We start from the raw sequence: 16,631 nt of genomic DNA on the forward strand, positions 1-16,631 counted from the left end.
ACCAAGGTACATGCCCTTGACCGGAATCGAACCTGGGACCCTTCAGTCTGCAGGCCAATGCTCCATCCACTGAGCCACACCGGTTAGGGCATCTCCCTTCTCTTGAAGTACGACAGCAACCATACTTGGGTAAAAACTGCTGTTTGAATGTTAACCCTGCTATTCTGGCTTCTGCACACACTTACTTGCTTAAACAATAGGGTAGTTACCTCAGCACACAAACCCATCCCACATCACAAAGGTTATTCTCCTGTGCCTGTGGACCAGAACCACAGGAGATGGATCCCCACTGACTCAGTGGCTCCAGGAGTTGAAACGGCAGACAACTTTTAGAGATGATTAACTTTGCTCAGTTCTGCTTCTGTACCATCTGCTTTCGCAAGATAGGTCCACATGCCAATCCGACGTCCAGCAGGTTGTGGCTGGGGGCTCGTTTAGAACAAAGGAGAATTTTTGTGGGTTAGACCTTTAAAAGGACTGCCTCCACCTGAAACAGCACGGACGTGAGGGTGGACTCCACCTGCGTGTGGTGCTCTCGCGGCCGTCCTGGCCAGCTCAATAAATCCTCGCCTGCTTTTTTTTTTTTTTTTGAAAAATTTTTTTAATATATTTTATTGATTTTTTACAGAGAGGAAGAGAGAGGGATAGAGAGTTAGAAACATCGATGAGAGAGAGACATCGATCAGCTGCCTCCTGCACGCCCCCTACTGGGGATGTGCCCGCAACCCAGGTACATGCCCTTGACCGAAATCGAACCCGGGACCCTTCAGTCCGCAGGCCGACGCTCTATCCACTGAGCCAAACCGGTTAGGGCTCGCCTACTTTTTTTAATCCATCAGCAGCCTCCGGTGGTCTTATTTAGACTCCAGGGTTCAACCCCACAACACTCTGAAATGAATTAAAAAAAATTTTTTTTTTTAAAAAGGCTGCCCTGCGGGGGGGGGGGGGGGGTGGAATTCACCACTCCTTATCCCAACTAAAGGAGCCGCACACGTCAGGGCAATTTTGCATTTTAAACCTTTTTTTTTTTTTTTTCTTTTCTGAGATAAGTTCGCTTCCCCAAGGAAGTGAGTCCCTGCAATCACAAGAAAAGTGATCATGCCCTAAGCAGTTTGGCTCAGTGGATAGAGCGTCGGCCTGCGGACTGGGGGGTCCCAGGTTCGATTCCGGTCAAGGGCATGTACCCGGGTTGCGGGCACATCCTCAGTGGAGGGCATGCAGGAGGCAGCTGATCGTTGTCTCTCTCTCATCGATGTTTCTAACTCTCTATCCCTCTCTCTTCCTCTCTGTAAAAAATCAATAAAATATATTTTTTTAAAAAAAAGATAAAAAAGTGATCATTATTTCCCAGTGAGGAGCTGAAATCAATGGAAGGCACTCCCAGCGGGAAAAATGCAAATTGCAAAAAATCTATTAACAATGTCTTTTTCTTGATTCAAAGCCGGGAACGGAAATAATTCTGGTGAAGCAGCGGGTGGTGAAAACTCTGGAACTGTATGCTCCACTGGCTCTGAAGCCTTGAGGGGCAGGGCTGGCGGGGGGGTGGGGGTGGGGGTGGGGGTGCATCTGAAATAGGACCTTTAGCTCCTGAGAACTAGCTAAACTTCACAGAAGTTGGAGCTAATGTCTCCAAACACTTAGGTGAAAAGGGGGCAGGCAACACGCAACTCTCCCCGGAAACCCGAGTCCTGGTGCTTTAAGGAGGGACCGAGGTCGCTCCAAGCCCTCGCACCCATAGACGCGGTTTCCCAGCGCCGGGCGGGTCCACATTTTCCTGCGGGAGGTCCCAGCCACAGCAGCAGAGGCAGCGCCAGCATCAGACCGTGGGAACTACATTACCCGGCGTCCTCTGCGCCGAGTGGCAGCCACGCCGGACCAATGAGGGCCCGGGATGGAGGCGTCCCCTGGTGTGGCCCCGAGCGTGGGGCGGGACTTCCGGCGTCCTCCTCCCGGCGGTCATTTTGGCTGGTTGGGTGTGTTCCTCCCGGCGGCGGTTCCTGAGCGCGGGGGTCGGTGGCCGGGTGGACGAGGCGGAGAAGACGCCGGAAGGGTCGTGTCGGCCGCAGGAAAGCGGGTGCGAGGCTCGGCTGACGCGCCACCGGTGATGGTCCGCACCGGGGCCGGGACGCGAACCGCCGCCCCGCTCCGCCCACAGACCCGGATGGCGGCGGCGGCGCCGAGGCGCCCGGCTGAGGTGAGCGCGTCCCGCGGGGCCTCCCCGCTTCCCCCTCCCCACCGTACAGCCCGGGGGCGGGCGCCCGTCCCCTCCTGCCGCCCAGGCCCCGCGTCGGGACCGCGAGGCGCTCGGAGCTGGGGTCCCTCCCGTTCCTGGTCGCGGGCGTGGACGTGGAGCGCCCTGTTGGGGTGTGACGGGCTGTGGGAGAGGGTTCAGCCCGTGGAACCGGTCCGTGCGGAACCGCGGGACCGGGGAAGCCGGGGGGCCGGGGAAGCCGCGGGACCGGGAAAGCCGCGGGACCGGGGGACCGGGAAAGCCGGGGGACCGGGGAAGTAGGGGAACCGGGGAAGCCGGGGGACCGGGGAAGCCGGGGGACCGGGGAAGCCGCGGGACCGGGAAAGCCGGGGGGCCGGGGAAGCCGGGGGACCGGGAAAGCCGGGGGGCCGGGGAAGCCGGGGGGCCGGGGAAGCTGGGGGACCGGGAAAGCCGGGGGGCCGGGGAAGCCGGGGGACCGGGAAAGCCGGGGGGCCGGGGAAGCCGGGGGACCGGGAAAGCCGGGGGGCCGAGGAAGCCGGGGGACCGGGGAAGCCGGGGAACCGGGGAAGCCAGGGTGCGCGTTGCCTGCGGGGCACGGGGGTGGAGGCCCCGTCGCGCCTGCATTACTAGTCTGTGTGCCCTGCCTACATGCTCCTCACGCCAGGGTGGATTTATTGAACTTAATTTATTAATGTGACTGATTTTATTTTATTGTTTTAAGCGAAAGCAGAGTTTTATGGGGGGGGAGAGAGAGACTCCCTCTAGCCCGGAGGGGACTCGGACCCAAGGAGGTTGCCCTGGTTGACTGACTTGAGAGCGGACGGGGGAAAGAGAGACAGGGTTTTGCTCTTCCACTCATTTATGAATTCATTGTTTTTTCTCTTTAAAAAAAAAAGATTTTATTTGTTTATTTTTTAGTATATTTTATTGACTTTTTACTGCAGACTGAAGGGTCCCGGGTTCGATTCCGGTCAAGGGCATGTACCTTGGTTGCGGGCACATCCCCAGTGGGAGGTGTGCAGGAGGCAGCTGATCGATGTTTCTCTGTCATCGATGTTTCTAACTCTCTATCCCTCTCCCTTCCTCTCTGTAAAAAATCAATAAAATACGTTTTTTTAAAAAAGAAAAGAAAACACAAAACTGGTGGACACACGTTTCCAGTAGGTTCTGGCTATGAAAAGAAGATTGTGAGTGGCTTTGAAAACATTCTGTAGCTCTGATGTAGTTGTGCAAATGTACTACCTTGAGTCAAAATAACCAAATCTTGATTGGCTGGTGTTGAGTGTCAACCCATGAACCAGGAGATCACAGTTTGATTTCTAGTGAGGGCACATACCCAGTTTTTGGGCTAGATCCCCAGTAGGGGGATGCAGGAGGTAGCCAATCAATGATTCATTCTCATCATTGATGTTTCTATCTCTCTCTCTCTCTCTTCCTTCCTCTCTGAAATCAATAAAAAGTTATTTAAAAAAAACCCCACAAATCTTCTCAGATACACAGTTTGATCAGCTTTAGAAGTACTCAGAAACACCCCTAATCTGTCCCTTTTCCTACCCTACCCACCCATGCAAACCCCTTCAAAGAATTACAATTTTTAACTACTTTTTTGCAGAAATTTTTAATTTTTCTTTTAATCCTCACCCCAGAATATTCTACTGATTTTTATAGAGGGAGGGAGAAAGAAAGAGAAACATTGATTGGTTTCATCCCCCATGTGCTGCTCAGGGGCCAGTGCTCTAACCAATTAAGCACACCAGCCATTGTTCATTTTTCAATTTCATTGACATTTAATATTTTATTAATTTCAGGTGTACATCATAGAAATGATTCCCCAATAAGTAGTTGTGCAAATGTCTAGTACCCACCTGGCACCATAATCCTATAAAATCCTATAGAATAAAAGGGTAATATGCAAATAGACCAAACGGCAGAACGACCGGTCTCTATGATGAGAACTGACCACCAGGGGGCAGACGCTCAATGCAGGAGCTGCCCTTGGTGGTCAGTGCGCTACCAAAGGGAGTGCTGCTCAGCCAGAAGCCCTGAGCCGGGCTCACGGCTGGCGAGTACCGTGGCAGTGGCGGGAGCCTCTCCTGCCTCCCAGGCAGCGCTAGGGATGTCCGGCTGACAGCTAGCAGGCCTAAGCCATCAGATGGACATCCCCTGAGGGCTCCCGGACTGCGGGGGGGGGGGGGGGGGGGGGGGGGGGGGGGTGCCGGCGGGGCTGAGGGACACCCCACCCGATGTTTCTTACACTGTTCTTTACAACCCCAGGACTCTTGTAATTGCCAATTTGTATTTCTTAATCCCTTCCCCTTTTCACCTATGAGCTGTGTATCCATGAGGGTTTTTTGTTTTGTGTGTTCATTTATTTTGTTTTTTAGAGTCCACATGTAAGTGAAATCATTAGTATTTGTTTTTGTGTCTAGTAAGATTTCATTTTCCTTATTTAAAGGGAGGTGAGGAAAGCGAGGGTAAGTTCAAGATCCAGGACTGAGGATTGTTATAGTTCAGATTCTTTTTTTATTTTTTATTAAATCTTTATTGTTCAGATGATTACAGTTGTTCCTCTTTTTTCCCCCCGTAGCTCCCCTCCACGCAATTCCCACCCCCCCGCCCTTACCTCCCCCCCCACTGTCCTCATCCATAGGTGCACGCTTTTTGTCCAGTCTCTTCTCGCACCCCCACACCCCTTTCCCCCGAGGATTGTCAGGCCACTCCCTTTCTATGCCCCTGATTCTATTATATTCACCAGATTATTCTGTTCATCAGATTTTTTATTCACTTGATTTTTAGATGCACTTGTTGATAGATATGTATTTGTTGTTCATAATTTTTATCTTTACCTTTTTCTTCTTCTTCCTCTTCTTAAAGAATACTTTTCAGCCCTAGCCGGCTTGTGTCAGTGGATAGAGCGTCAGCCTGCGGACTGAAGGGTCCCAGGTTCGATTCTGGCCAAGGGCACATGCCTGGGTTGCAGCTCGATCCCCAGTGGTGGGGTGTGCAGGAGGCAGCCGATCAATGATTCTCTCTCATCATTGATGTTTCTATCTCTCTCTCCTCTCTTCCTCTCTGAAATCAATAAAAAAATATATATTAGAAAAAAAAATACCTTTCAGCATTTCATATAATACTGGTTTGGTGGTGATGAACTCCTTCAGCTTTTTCTTATCTGTGAAGCTCTTTATCTGCCCTTCAATTCTGAATGATAGCTTTGCTGGGTTATTGGTATAAAATGCATCTGGTTTCCAAATATTCATTTTGCATCCCACTACTCTTCTGAATTTGTCAGTTCTAATAGATTTTTTTTGGTGGATTCTGTAGAGTTGTCCATGTATAGTAGTATGTCATCTGCAGATAATGTCTGTTTTACTTCTTTTTAATTTTGATGACTTCTCCATTGAGTATGACGTTAGCTGTTGGTTTGCCATGTGGCCTTCATGATGTTGCATTATGTTCCTTCTATTCCCACTCTACCGGCTGTTGGGCCTGGTTGGCGTGGCTTAGTGGTTGAGTGTTGTCCAGCTAACTGAAAGGTCACTAACTCGATTCTGATCAGGCACATACCCAGGTTGTGGGTGTGATCCCCAGCCAGGGTGCAGATGGGAGGCAACCGAACGATGTTTCTCTCGCTCCCTCTCCTTCTCTCTCCAAAACAAATAAATAAATATGTGTGTGTGTGTGTGAGTGTATATATGTTGGATATATATGTATTTTTAACTTCAGAGAGGAAGGAAGAGGGAGAGAGAGATAGAAACATCAATGATGAGAGAGAACCACCAATCGGCTGCCGCCCGCATTCTCCCACTGGGGATCGAGCCCGAAACCCGGGCATGTGCCCTGACCAGGAATGTGATCCAGAACCCTTCAGTCCGCAGGCCGCTGCTCTATCCACTGAGCCAAACGGGCCAGGGCTAGACGTTGGATCTTGTGCTTTTTCTGCAGCTATGGATATGATCACACCGTTGTGTTTATGTAGCGTCATGTTCATTGGTTTGCATATATTGAACCATCTTTGCATCCGAGGAACAAACCCCACTTGATCACAGTGTGTGATCTCTCTGTTTTTTCGTTGTTGTTAATCCTCAGCGGAGGCTGTTTTCCCACTGAGAGGAAAGGAGTGAGAGAGACATCAGTTGGTTGCCTCCCACATGCGCCCCCACCAGGGGATCAAGCCAGCAACTGGTACCGGCCCTTGACCGGAATTGAACCCTTGTCTCTTCAGTCTCTGGGCCAACGGTCTGTGCACCGAGTCAAACTGGCTAGGGCTCCCTCTGTTTTTTTTGCTTTGTTTTGTTTTGTTTTTAATCCTCACCCAAATACATATTTTTATTGATTTGAGAGAGAGAGGAAGGGAGAGGTGGAGCGAGCGTGAGAAACATCAGTGTGAGAAAGAAACATCGGTGGATTGCCTCGAGCACATACCCAACCAGGGATTGAACCCACAGTCCCGGGCATGTGTCCTAACTGGGAATCGAGCCTGCAGCCTTGTGGGACGGCATCGGGGCCGATCTTTGTAATGTGTTGCTGAATTCAGTTTGCTCATTTTCTTTCTTTTATTTTTGAGGGTTATTGGCCTATAACATCCTTTTTTTGTGATGCCTTTGCCTGGTTTTGGTTTCAGGTAACGATGGCCTTGTAAACACGTTTGGGAGGCTACTCTTGTTGAGTTTTTTGGACTAAATTCACCTGTGATGCCATCGGGTCCAGGGCTTTTGTTTGTTGTTACTGGTCTGGTGTGTTCATTGTTTCTGTTTTCAGAAATTTTTCTCTTTAGGCTAATTTGTTGGCATTTACTCAGATTATCTATCTGTCTTCTATAATAATAAAAGGTAGTATGCTAATTAGACCGGCTGACCTTCCAGACGAAGCCGTGGCTGCGAGGGAAGCCCGGGTCCCGGGTGCCAGAGGGAAGCCGGGTGCCTGCAGGCGGGGGAAGGCCGGCCGACGCTTGCACTGATTACGTTTTCTTACGATGCTTTTGTAGTTCTGTGGTGTCGGTTATCATTTCTCCTTGATTCTGATTTTATTTGGGTCCTCTTTTTCTTTGCTGAATCTGGTTAGTTTATCAATTTTGCTTATCTTGTTAAAGAGCCACCTCCTTTTTTCATTAAACTTTTGTATTTTTTAGGCTGTTTTGTTTACTTCCTGTCTGACCTTTATTCTTTTATTTATTAACTAGTGACCCGGTGCACGAAATTCGTGCACATTAAAAGGGGATTAATTCGCCGAAACTGGTTTGGCTCAGTGGATAGAGCGTTGGCCTGCGGACTGAAGGGTCCCAGGTTCGATTCCGGTCAAGGGCATGTACCTTGGTTGCGGGCATATCCCCAGTAGGGGGTGTGCAGGAAGCAGCTGATCGATGTTTCTCTCTCATCGATGTTTCTAACTCTCTATCCCTCTCCCTTCCTCTCTGTAAAAAATCAATAAAATATCTTAAAAAAAAATAAAAGGGGATTAATTGGAGGAAATAATTTAATATTGCTATTTGCCCTTTCTCTATAATAGAAGTGTCAGAGATGAAAAAAAATTAGTAAAATGTATATGAAAACCTTCCTCCTGTCAGAGTCTGGGGCTCACCACGGGACCCAGAGTCAAGTCCCTGCCCACCCACATGCACCTCAAAATCCCGTGAGACCCAGACCCGGCCGGTCCCCCCACTGGGCTAAATCCAGACCCGGCCAGTCCCACCCTTGTCAAGCCCTGCCCAGCAGGGGGTGTGGCCTGAGGTCCTCCGTCAAGCCCCACCAGGTGGGGGACAAGGCCTGAGATACCCTGTCACGCCCCACCAGGCTGGGGTGCGGGGCCCAGCCTCAGGTCCCCCATCAAGCCCCACCGGCAGGGGGGCGCAGCCTCAGGTTCCCCGTCAAGTCCTGCTGGGCAGGGGCGCAGCCTGAGTTCCCCTGACCCAGCACTGGGGGTGCACCTTGAGGTCCCCCATCAAGCCCCGCTGGGCGGGGGTCACAGCCTCAGGTCCCCTGGCCCAGTTCTGGGGTGGGGAGCATGGCGTGAAGTTCCCTGTCAAGCCCCACCTGGTGCGGGGCACGGCCTGAGGTCCCCTGGCCTGCCGCTGGGGTTGGGGGAGTAGCCTGAGGTCCCCTAGCCCAGCACCAGGACGGGAAGCGCACCTTGAGGTCCCCCGTCAAGCCCCACGGGGGCGGGGGAGGGCGTAGCCTCAGGTCCCTGCTGATTGCTTGTTAAGGCTCCTTGTGGGAACTTGGCCTCAGCTGTGGGTGCAGCATCTTTGTGACGGAGTGATGGTCAGTTAGCATATTCCCTCTTTATTAGATAGGGTGTGTGTGTGTGTGTGTGTGTGTGTGTGTGTGTGTGTGTGTGTGTGTTTTGTATTTGAGGTAAGCCTATGTTGCTGTATGATTTTCCTCTCAGAACTGTTTGGCCGTGTCCCATAGGTTGTGGGTCACTGTGTTTTTATCTTTGTCTCATCTCTTCCCCACCCCCCAACCCTCTTATTTGTTCTTTATAACGCTGCTCGATTGTTGTTTTTTAATATAGTTTACTGATTTCAGAGAGGAAGGGAGAGGGAGAGACAGTGACATCCGTGATGAGAGACTTACACGGAAGGACATGGGTTTCCCCCAGCGGGAATTGCCTCCTGAGCAGGTTGCAGGCCGATGGCTTTGTCTCAGCACCTCAGCTCAGTTCTTTCCTCTCCTGGGTCCTGAAGCTCTTGGGGTAGCCACTGACACGTTATGAGAGTGACACGCACATTTCCCTGGAATATTCCCGACAGAATGGAGAGATTCAGGAAATACTGTCAGAATCTGATTTTCGTGTCATGTGTTGGCCTCATGCATGGACTAACGGCTCTGTGTCCTGCTTGACAGGTCTAAGCAGTGAACGCTGGACGCGCTCAGCACGGGACTGCGTTCGGACCTTCCTGGGAAGCGGGAGCCACAGGCCCATCCTGATCCTGGTGAGCACACGTGCTTCCTTTGCTTGTCGCCTGTGGGGGAGGAAGCACCCTCCCCTCCCTCCCCCTCCCCTGGCCGGTCTGGCCGCCAAATGGGACTAACACACGTGGTGACAGAGGCTCCGCTCAGCAGACACAGGAGCTGGAGCGCAGCGTTGGTGTCAGCGATGGGCTGTGTGACCGTGAAATTGGCTGGTAGAAGAGGTGGGAGGAATGGGGTCCTTCCTGGCGTCTGAGGTCACGTCTCTAAACACATAAGCGGTCAGTTGCTGGCAGCTCCCCAGGAGTCCGGGCACGGCCCCTTTAAGAAAAAGCTGACCTTGCAGCCTGACACCCCTGGCACTGCTGCTTCCCCTCTGTTCCCCTCTGCCTGTTCCAGGAGGTTCCGCTGTGGGCTGCCGGCGCGGAGGCCTGTGGAGCTGTGGGGACGTCACCGCCCAGAGAGCCCTGCGTGGAGTGGCGTCTGGTGGAGCCAATGAAGGCCCCGGGCTGGCGGCATCCCCCTGGTGACGGCTCCTCGTGCGGAGGCTCTGGGTGCGAAGACCGGACAGAGAAGGCGGGGCGGGCGCCGCTGCCCTTGTGGCTCAGAGTGCAATGGCAGTGGCCTCTCTGAGGGGCCTGGCCGAGGTGAGTGCACCCCCCCGCCCCCCACACCCACACCCCCAGCAAGCCCTAAAGCCCCAGGGGCGGGGCACCCGGGACCGTGAGGCCTCGTGGCCACACCCACAGGCCAGCCCCGCAGAGAGGGGGAGCTGGAGGGGTGCGTGGCAGTCACCGGCCGTGGGGCGGGGCGGGGGTCACCAGAGGAGAAACACGATGGGCGTGGGGGATGTAAAGGCTCGCCAGGAGGCTGTTCGCCGGAGGACAGAGTAGAGAGGCTGATGACGGGGCTGAGCACTGAGGATCGAATCCCGCGTGGAGACAGTTGGCCTGGGTGTCCTGGCTCCAGCAGTGGCCCAGGTGCGGGGGGATTGGAGCCCACGAGCTCCACCTCCGTCTCCGTCCCCTCCCTCTGCCCACGGGTTCCTAGCACTGTCGGCACGCGTGAGGGGGTCCTGGTCCTCTGCATCTGCGGGAGAGGCATCAAACCCAGGCTGGTCCTGTGGAGGCTTTTCCCGGCACAGGGGCCAGTCTATGCAAATTGACGGGAACAGAGAGAGAACAGCGGATGAACGGGGAGGACGTTCCCATAAGGCCGGGCGAGATGTGTGTGAATTGTAGCCATGGGGGTGGGAGCAGTGGGAGGGTCAGGGATGGCAGTTCTTTCTTAGCAGCTAAGGGTTGGGGAGCGCCCTCACTGGGCTGGAGCCGTCGGGACTAGGCGGGATTTCAGCCCAGAGTTCGACGTAATTCAGAAAACGGAGCGTGGGCAGTTGGCTGTAAAGGTCTACAGATGTGAACTGTGAGACGAGGGTCAGCATTAGGCACCTGATAGGAGGTGGGCACTGAATGGGGGGAGTCGGGTGGTGTGTGCGTGACAGGCTGGGAGGAAGAGGTCAGTGGCTCCCGGCTGGAGGGACGGCTCTCAAACACAGTGACGAGGGAAGGGTAAGCTAGCAGGTAGCCAGGCTTCCACGGGAGGAGTGGACAGAAGGTGGAGAAGGCGGGGGTGTGGAGCGAGAGGACTGACCTACAGGTCATTCTTCATGGGGTTTTCCTGGAGCCGGGTTTGCTGGTCGGGCTGTGAGAGAGCTCGTCTCTGAGGTGAGGGGCTGAGTCATGTCCCCTAAATTTATGTGTTAAAGTCCTTCATCCCCAACACCTCAGGACGGGACTGTCGCTGCGACAGGGTCCTCATTGATGGGCTGTGATGCAGGTGCTGGGACTGTGCTGGCCCACGGCAAAGCAGGAGCTCGGGAACGCGGGCAGGCGTGAGGAGAAGGGCTGAGGCTCTCTTCACCAGCACATGCACTAACGTTAGAACAGCACACAGTAGGTTGGCGTGGCCCGTAAATGAGAAAAGAAAAGGGGACATCGGTTCAGCACGGGATAGAGGACCTGGGTATACCCGATGGCTGAGGAGCGAGGATCCCAAGCCGACGGGGCCTTCATAGTGGACTTGAGGGTCCATTTGGTCTGTACTAGTACGAGGTCCTGTTTGTGCCAAGTACTTTTAAAAAAATACATAGATATACATATTTTATAGATTTCAGAGAGGGAGGAAGAGAGAGAGAGAGAGAAACATACATCAGTGATGAGAGAGAATCCTTGATCTGCATGTCCCACACTGGGGATCGAGCCTGCAACCTGGGATTGTGCCCTGACTAGTAATTAAACGCTGACCTGGTTCATAGGTGGACACGCGACCCTTGAGCCACGCCGGCCGGGCTGGGCCACATACTTTTGATGCCATGTGATGGGTGACATGTCAGAAGTGCACGTGGAGAGTGTGTTTGAGGCAGTGGCCCCGGTCCTAGGCACTGGGGTGTAAGTGAAGTTGCAGGCACATTGGGTGTAGCGTGGAGGCCCACCGGGGAGGCATTACGGGAGCCGCCTGGCTGGGGTGCTGCTGAGTCTGGGCCACGTGGGGACGAGGCCTGGCGTTTCCTGGGCTGGGTGTTGGGGCAGGAGTGAGGGGGACGGGGCGCAGGGCCTCAGCAGAGGGTTGTTGGCAGCTTCCTCCCTCCTCGTGGCAGGGCCGTGTGAGCTTCGAGGACCTGGTGGTGTACTTCTCCTGGGAGGAGTGGGGGCTCCTGGACGAGACGCAGCGATGCCTCTACCACGACGTGATGCTGGAGAACTTCGCCCTGGTGACCTCACTGGGTGAGTCAGTCCTCACACCCGCCAGTGCCGGCTTAGACTCCTCTCCCTCTTTAAAAAGATATTGTTACTGATGTCAGAGAGGAAGAGAGAGAGAGAAACATCCATGATGAGAGAGAATCACGGATCGGCTGCCTCCTGCGCGCCCCGCACTGGGGATCGAGCCCACACCCCGGGCCTGTGCCCCGACCGGAATCGAACCCTGACCTCCTGGTTCCTAGGTTGACGCTCAGCCGCCAGGTCGCTGCCCTCCGCCTTTAGTTGCCGTTGGCCTTCAGTATTGTTGGTTCGTTTCCGGAACCAGCTGGAGCCTCCGCCTGTGCGTGTTCTCCCAGGGTGCACTGCTCTTCGCGGGTTGAGACCTTTTCCCAGTTCCCTGCCCGGGTAGACCCCCCGCAGAGCCACAGCCCAGAACGTGCTCCCTCAGCTGACCTGGCTCTCCGTCCCTGCCTCCCCTGGCTGGGTAACCTCCAGGCCATTCTGCCCGCCTTCAATTTCCCACCTGGGCCCGTACCTGTTGTCACTGTATGTCCCAGGGCTGTTCTCAGAAATTCCTCTGACCTTCCTAACATTTAGTGGTTTCCTGTTGTCTGTTACGTTCAGAATTGCTCTGGGCCAGTGCTGCTTCCTCACTGGTTGGTTGCCTCAGGTGCCCCATGATGGACGTGACGGTGAATGGCGGCAGGGCAGGGCACAGCAGGAGGCTGTGCCCCGATCACACTAGGAACCTGTCCCATGCCCACTGCTTGCCTGCCTGCCCGTCCCCCTTGTTAACATTTCTCTCAGGCTCATTTCTACCCTGACTCTGATCCTCTGTTGCCCGTTGTTAGAGTTAACGTAACGTTGCGAGGGTTGCACACATCTTTAAAGCAATCTCTGGCCCGGTTGGCATGGCGCAGCGGTTGAACATCGACCTATGAACCAGGAGGTCAGTTTGATTCCTGGTCAGGGCGGATGCCCAGTTTGCCCACTCAGTCTCCAGTGTGGGGCGTGCAGGAGGCAGCTGATCAGTGATTTTCTCCCATCACTGATGTTTCTCTCTCCCTCTCCCTTCCTTTCTGTAGGCCCTAAGAGAGGAGTCATTGGGTGACGCCCTTAATTCTTGGGGCTTTTAGAGTCCCAGGACTTAGTACAAAGCAGCCCCTTTCACCAACCTCAAAGCAGTGCACTGCATTCAGTTCCTGGGTGTCCCTCACACACGTCTGAGGGCAGCATGCACTCAGCAGCCTTTCTGTGCCTCCAGGTTGCTGGTGCGGAATGGAGGCGGAGGCGGAGGCGGCGGAGGCGGAGGCGGCGCTGTCTGTGCAGGGTGTTCCTGTCGCACGGACATCACTGGGCCAGACGCCAAGTCCAGATCCTGCCACTCAGGAGGCTCACCCCTGTGAGAAGTGTGTCCTGGTCGGGGGAGACGTGCTGTGCCTGACCGAGATCCCAGAGGCCTGTGAGGCCTGCGGAAGGCAGCCCTGGCTCCCTGCGGGCCTGCGTGAGCAGCACAGGGACGAGAAGCCGCTCTGGAGCGACGTGGACGCAGGGGACACGGCCTCGTTCGTGACGAGCTGCAGGTTCCACGCGGCGGGGAACCCCTTCGCCTTCACCTGTGGGGCCGTCGGGGAGGACTTCCTGGCCATGGTGCGTCTTCTGCAGCATCAGGCCTCTCTCAGAGGGCCCCAGCCCCCCAGCAGCATCCAGTGTGGGGGTGGCGAGGCCTTGCACAGCGGGGAGAGCCATTACCCCGGGAGTGACTACGAGCCACCCCTCAGCCACGAATACACACCCCTTCAGCACCAGCAGCTTCCCCCTCAGAGTCATTACGACTGTGATGCCTGTGAGAAACCCTTCCACCAAAGCTCCCCCGTCTGTGATGGCCAGGCGCCTGACCCGGGAGCAAGGTCTTACGAGTGCAATGAATGCGGGAGATCCTTCAGCCAAAGCTACTACCTCATCCAGCACCACAGGATTCACACCGGAGCCAGGCCTTACAAGTGCAGCGAGTGTGGGAAAGCCTTCACGTACAAACTCCGGCTGGTCCAGCACCTGCAGATCCACAACAGGGTGAAGCCGTACGAGTGCGGGGAGTGCAGGAAGTCCTTCAGCTACAGCTCCACGCTCATCAAACACCAGCGCGTGCACACCGGAGCCCGGCCGTACACGTGCGGCGAGTGTGGCAGCTCCTTCAGCCAGAGCTCCAACCTGGTCCAGCACCAGAAAATCCACAACGGGGCGAGGCCGTACAAGTGCAGCGAGTGCGGGAAGTCTTTCAGCTACAAGTGCAAACTCGTGCAGCACCTGCGGATTCACACTGGTGAAAGGCCTTACGAGTGTGGGGATTGTGGGCGATCTTTCAGCCACAGCTCCACTCTCAACCAGCACCGGAGAATTCACACTGGAGCCAGGCCTTATAAGTGTGACGAGTGTGAGAAATCCTTCAGCCAAAAGTCCAACCTCATTCAGCATCAGAGAGTTCACACGGGAGAACGGCCTTACGAGTGTGGGGAGTGTGGGAAATCCTTTAGCCAGAGCTCCCACATCATTCAACACAGAAAACTTCATACCAGATGACCTCAGGAATGTACAGTGACTTTGGGCGACTGGTCAGCCACTGCTCTGTTGTCAGTTTAACACGACAGCTTAACCCAGAGATTCTTTAAAGATATTAACCTTGTTTAACCCCAGAAAGTCCACACGGGAGAAGCCTGAGACGCGCCTCAGGGAACACGCTACTTTCTGTCGGGAAGCCCTCTGCTGACGGAGAACTTTCTGCTTCAGCGTCCACAGCGGGGAGATCCTCCCCCATGGATTCTTCCGGTGCACGGGAAACTTTTGTTTCCACTCCGCAGCTTCCTCTGCCTGAATTCATGGCCCTCCCAAGCCATCGCCACCTCTGCCATCCACTCCCAGGTTCCTCGGATGTGTCTCTTTTCTGACGAATAGGGCGTAATCTGGACTCAGTTTTCTTGGCTAAGGTCAGGCTGGTAATGTGTCTTGTAAAGAAGGGTTACCCTTCTCCCAGGCCTCCTGAGCGAGACGGGCAGCACTCTGTGGCCTCACTTACTCCCTGGATGCCAGCCCAGAGGGGGAGGTCAGGCTGGGACAACCTCCGGTGCTTCCGCAATGCAAGTCGGTGGCCTTCCCCAGGGCGGTCACAGCATCTGCCGAGCACCACTGTGAGGAGGCTGCTTCCCAGCTGCTACACGGAGGGGTCACGTGCCTTCACGTCTCCCGTGGGGTGACTGCTGCTCGTGGTTGTAGGCCTGCAGGGGCTGGGCTGAAGCCATCATTTGTTTCAGAGCACTGGGTGAGACATCGGGCAACAAGGGGGGTGGGCCCTCCATGCCTGCTCCCGTGGCGGGAGGCTGGGACGAGTGTCCGCAGCGAGGCCGCCTCAGCCAGTGCAGCTTTGGTCGTTATGGTGGTTACAGTCGTGTGTGAGCATGCTTCTGTCCCATCTGACGTGCTGCTGCACAGGAAGGACGTGCCGACGGAGCGAGACCAGGGTGGCCTGCTCGTGTGACCAGCCGAGTAACTGAGTACATGCTGGCCAGAGAGACCCACGTCCGAGTTTCCTGCCCCTGTGGGGGCTGTGCTGCTCAAAGGATCAGAATGGAAAGCAGTGCTGGGAGCCACACTCCATCGGAGCCGTTTCCACGCATTGACACGCGTCGGGGCTGCACCTGTGGTCGTTGCTTCGTTTTGGCTTGTGTCCCTCAAACAGAATCATAACGACCAGTTCCTCTCATTGTGTGCCCTTTTTAAATCTCCCCCCTCTGCTCTCGGCAGGAGGGGTTGATGTTAGTTTCTTTCACAGATTCTGTATTTTATAGAATTTTACATGATTCGTGTCATGAATTGTCCTCAAAGGTTTTACATTTTTATTTCCTTCATGTCACAGTATTACTTTTGAGGTTCATGCACATCCATCACACTTATGTGAAGTACTTTATTCCTTCCGTTTGAATACTATTCTGTCTATGAATGTTTACATTTAATGGAGGACATTGACTTGTTTCCAACTTTTTGGCTATTAGTGTAAATGCACGTCCTTCAAGGGATTAGCTATTCCAGCCACTCACCCTATGAGAAACACTGTCACTCTAAAATTCTCACTTTTCTCTAAAACAGCCCCTCCCAACTTTCTCCCCATCCCCCAATCACATTTCTCCTTCCCAAACTACAGCTCTTGGCTGTTCCTGAATAAACACACTGCTGAGGAAAAGGACTTGTTTTAATGTCAGCATTATAACATATTAACATAATAGAAGCCCATTTGAGCAGAGGGATTGTTGAAATTGTGAATTGGCCCAGTTAACACCTCCCAATAGTTAATGTGATTTTTAAAAAAATCTTTCAAAAATATTTCAGAGAGGAAGGGAGAGAGAAACAGATGTCAATGGTGAGAGAGAATCATTGATTGGCTGCCTCCTAGAGGCCCCCTAATGGGCATCGAACCTGGGACACTTCAGTCTGCAGGCCAACACATTACCCACTGAGCCAAACCAGCCGGCGCGTTCCTGTGATTGTGCAGGTGACAGACATGGCATTTCCTAAGAGGGTGGAGCTAATCCTGCCCCCAAGACCACACAGGGTTCTCCGGAAGTTACGCTCCGCGCCCTCCCAGCAAACGGCGTGGAACTGGGGTTGCTGCAGGTGGTGGCAACCCGACTTACTGTCGTGTCCTTAAGGGACCTTTACAACTGGCCTCGTCCGGTGACCACAAAGGTGGTGCGTGAT

The 16,631-nt window shown here is 54.2% G+C and overlaps 1 protein-coding gene across 1 annotated transcript; it reads left to right on the forward strand.

The window, feature by feature from the left end:
- The first annotated feature begins 1,943 nt into the window (after window positions 1-1,943).
- On the forward strand, window positions 1,944-16,112 carry LOC308235033 (uncharacterized protein). The gene is made up of 5 exons (XM_080643639.1): window positions 1,944-2,194; window positions 9,058-9,146; window positions 9,523-9,770; window positions 11,780-11,906; window positions 13,147-16,112. The coding sequence occupies exons 3-5, from the start codon at window positions 9,738-9,740 to the stop codon at window positions 14,460-14,462; spliced, it is 1,476 nt and encodes a 491-aa protein (XP_080499765.1). The 5' UTR covers window positions 1,944-2,194; window positions 9,058-9,146; window positions 9,523-9,737; the 3' UTR covers window positions 14,463-16,112.
- The last annotated feature ends 519 nt before the right edge of the window (window positions 16,113-16,631 follow it).

The sequence above is a fragment of the Plecotus auritus genome (genome assembly GCF_963455305.1).
Source record: "Plecotus auritus genome assembly, chromosome: 10".
In the NCBI taxonomy this organism is placed as follows: domain Eukaryota; kingdom Metazoa; phylum Chordata; class Mammalia; order Chiroptera; family Vespertilionidae; genus Plecotus; species Plecotus auritus.

Coding starts and splice junctions, on each gene's coding strand:
- LOC308235033 (XM_080643639.1), top strand. CDS start 9,738: ATGGCAGTGGCCTCTCTGAGGGGCCTGGCCGAG. Junction 9,771..11,779: donor CTCTGAGGGGCCTGGCCGAG/GTGAGTGCACCC, acceptor TCCTCGTGGCAG/GGCCGTGTGAGCTTCGAGGA. Junction 11,907..13,146: donor CGCCCTGGTGACCTCACTGG/GTGAGTCAGTCC, acceptor CTGTGCCTCCAG/GTTGCTGGTGCGGAATGGAG.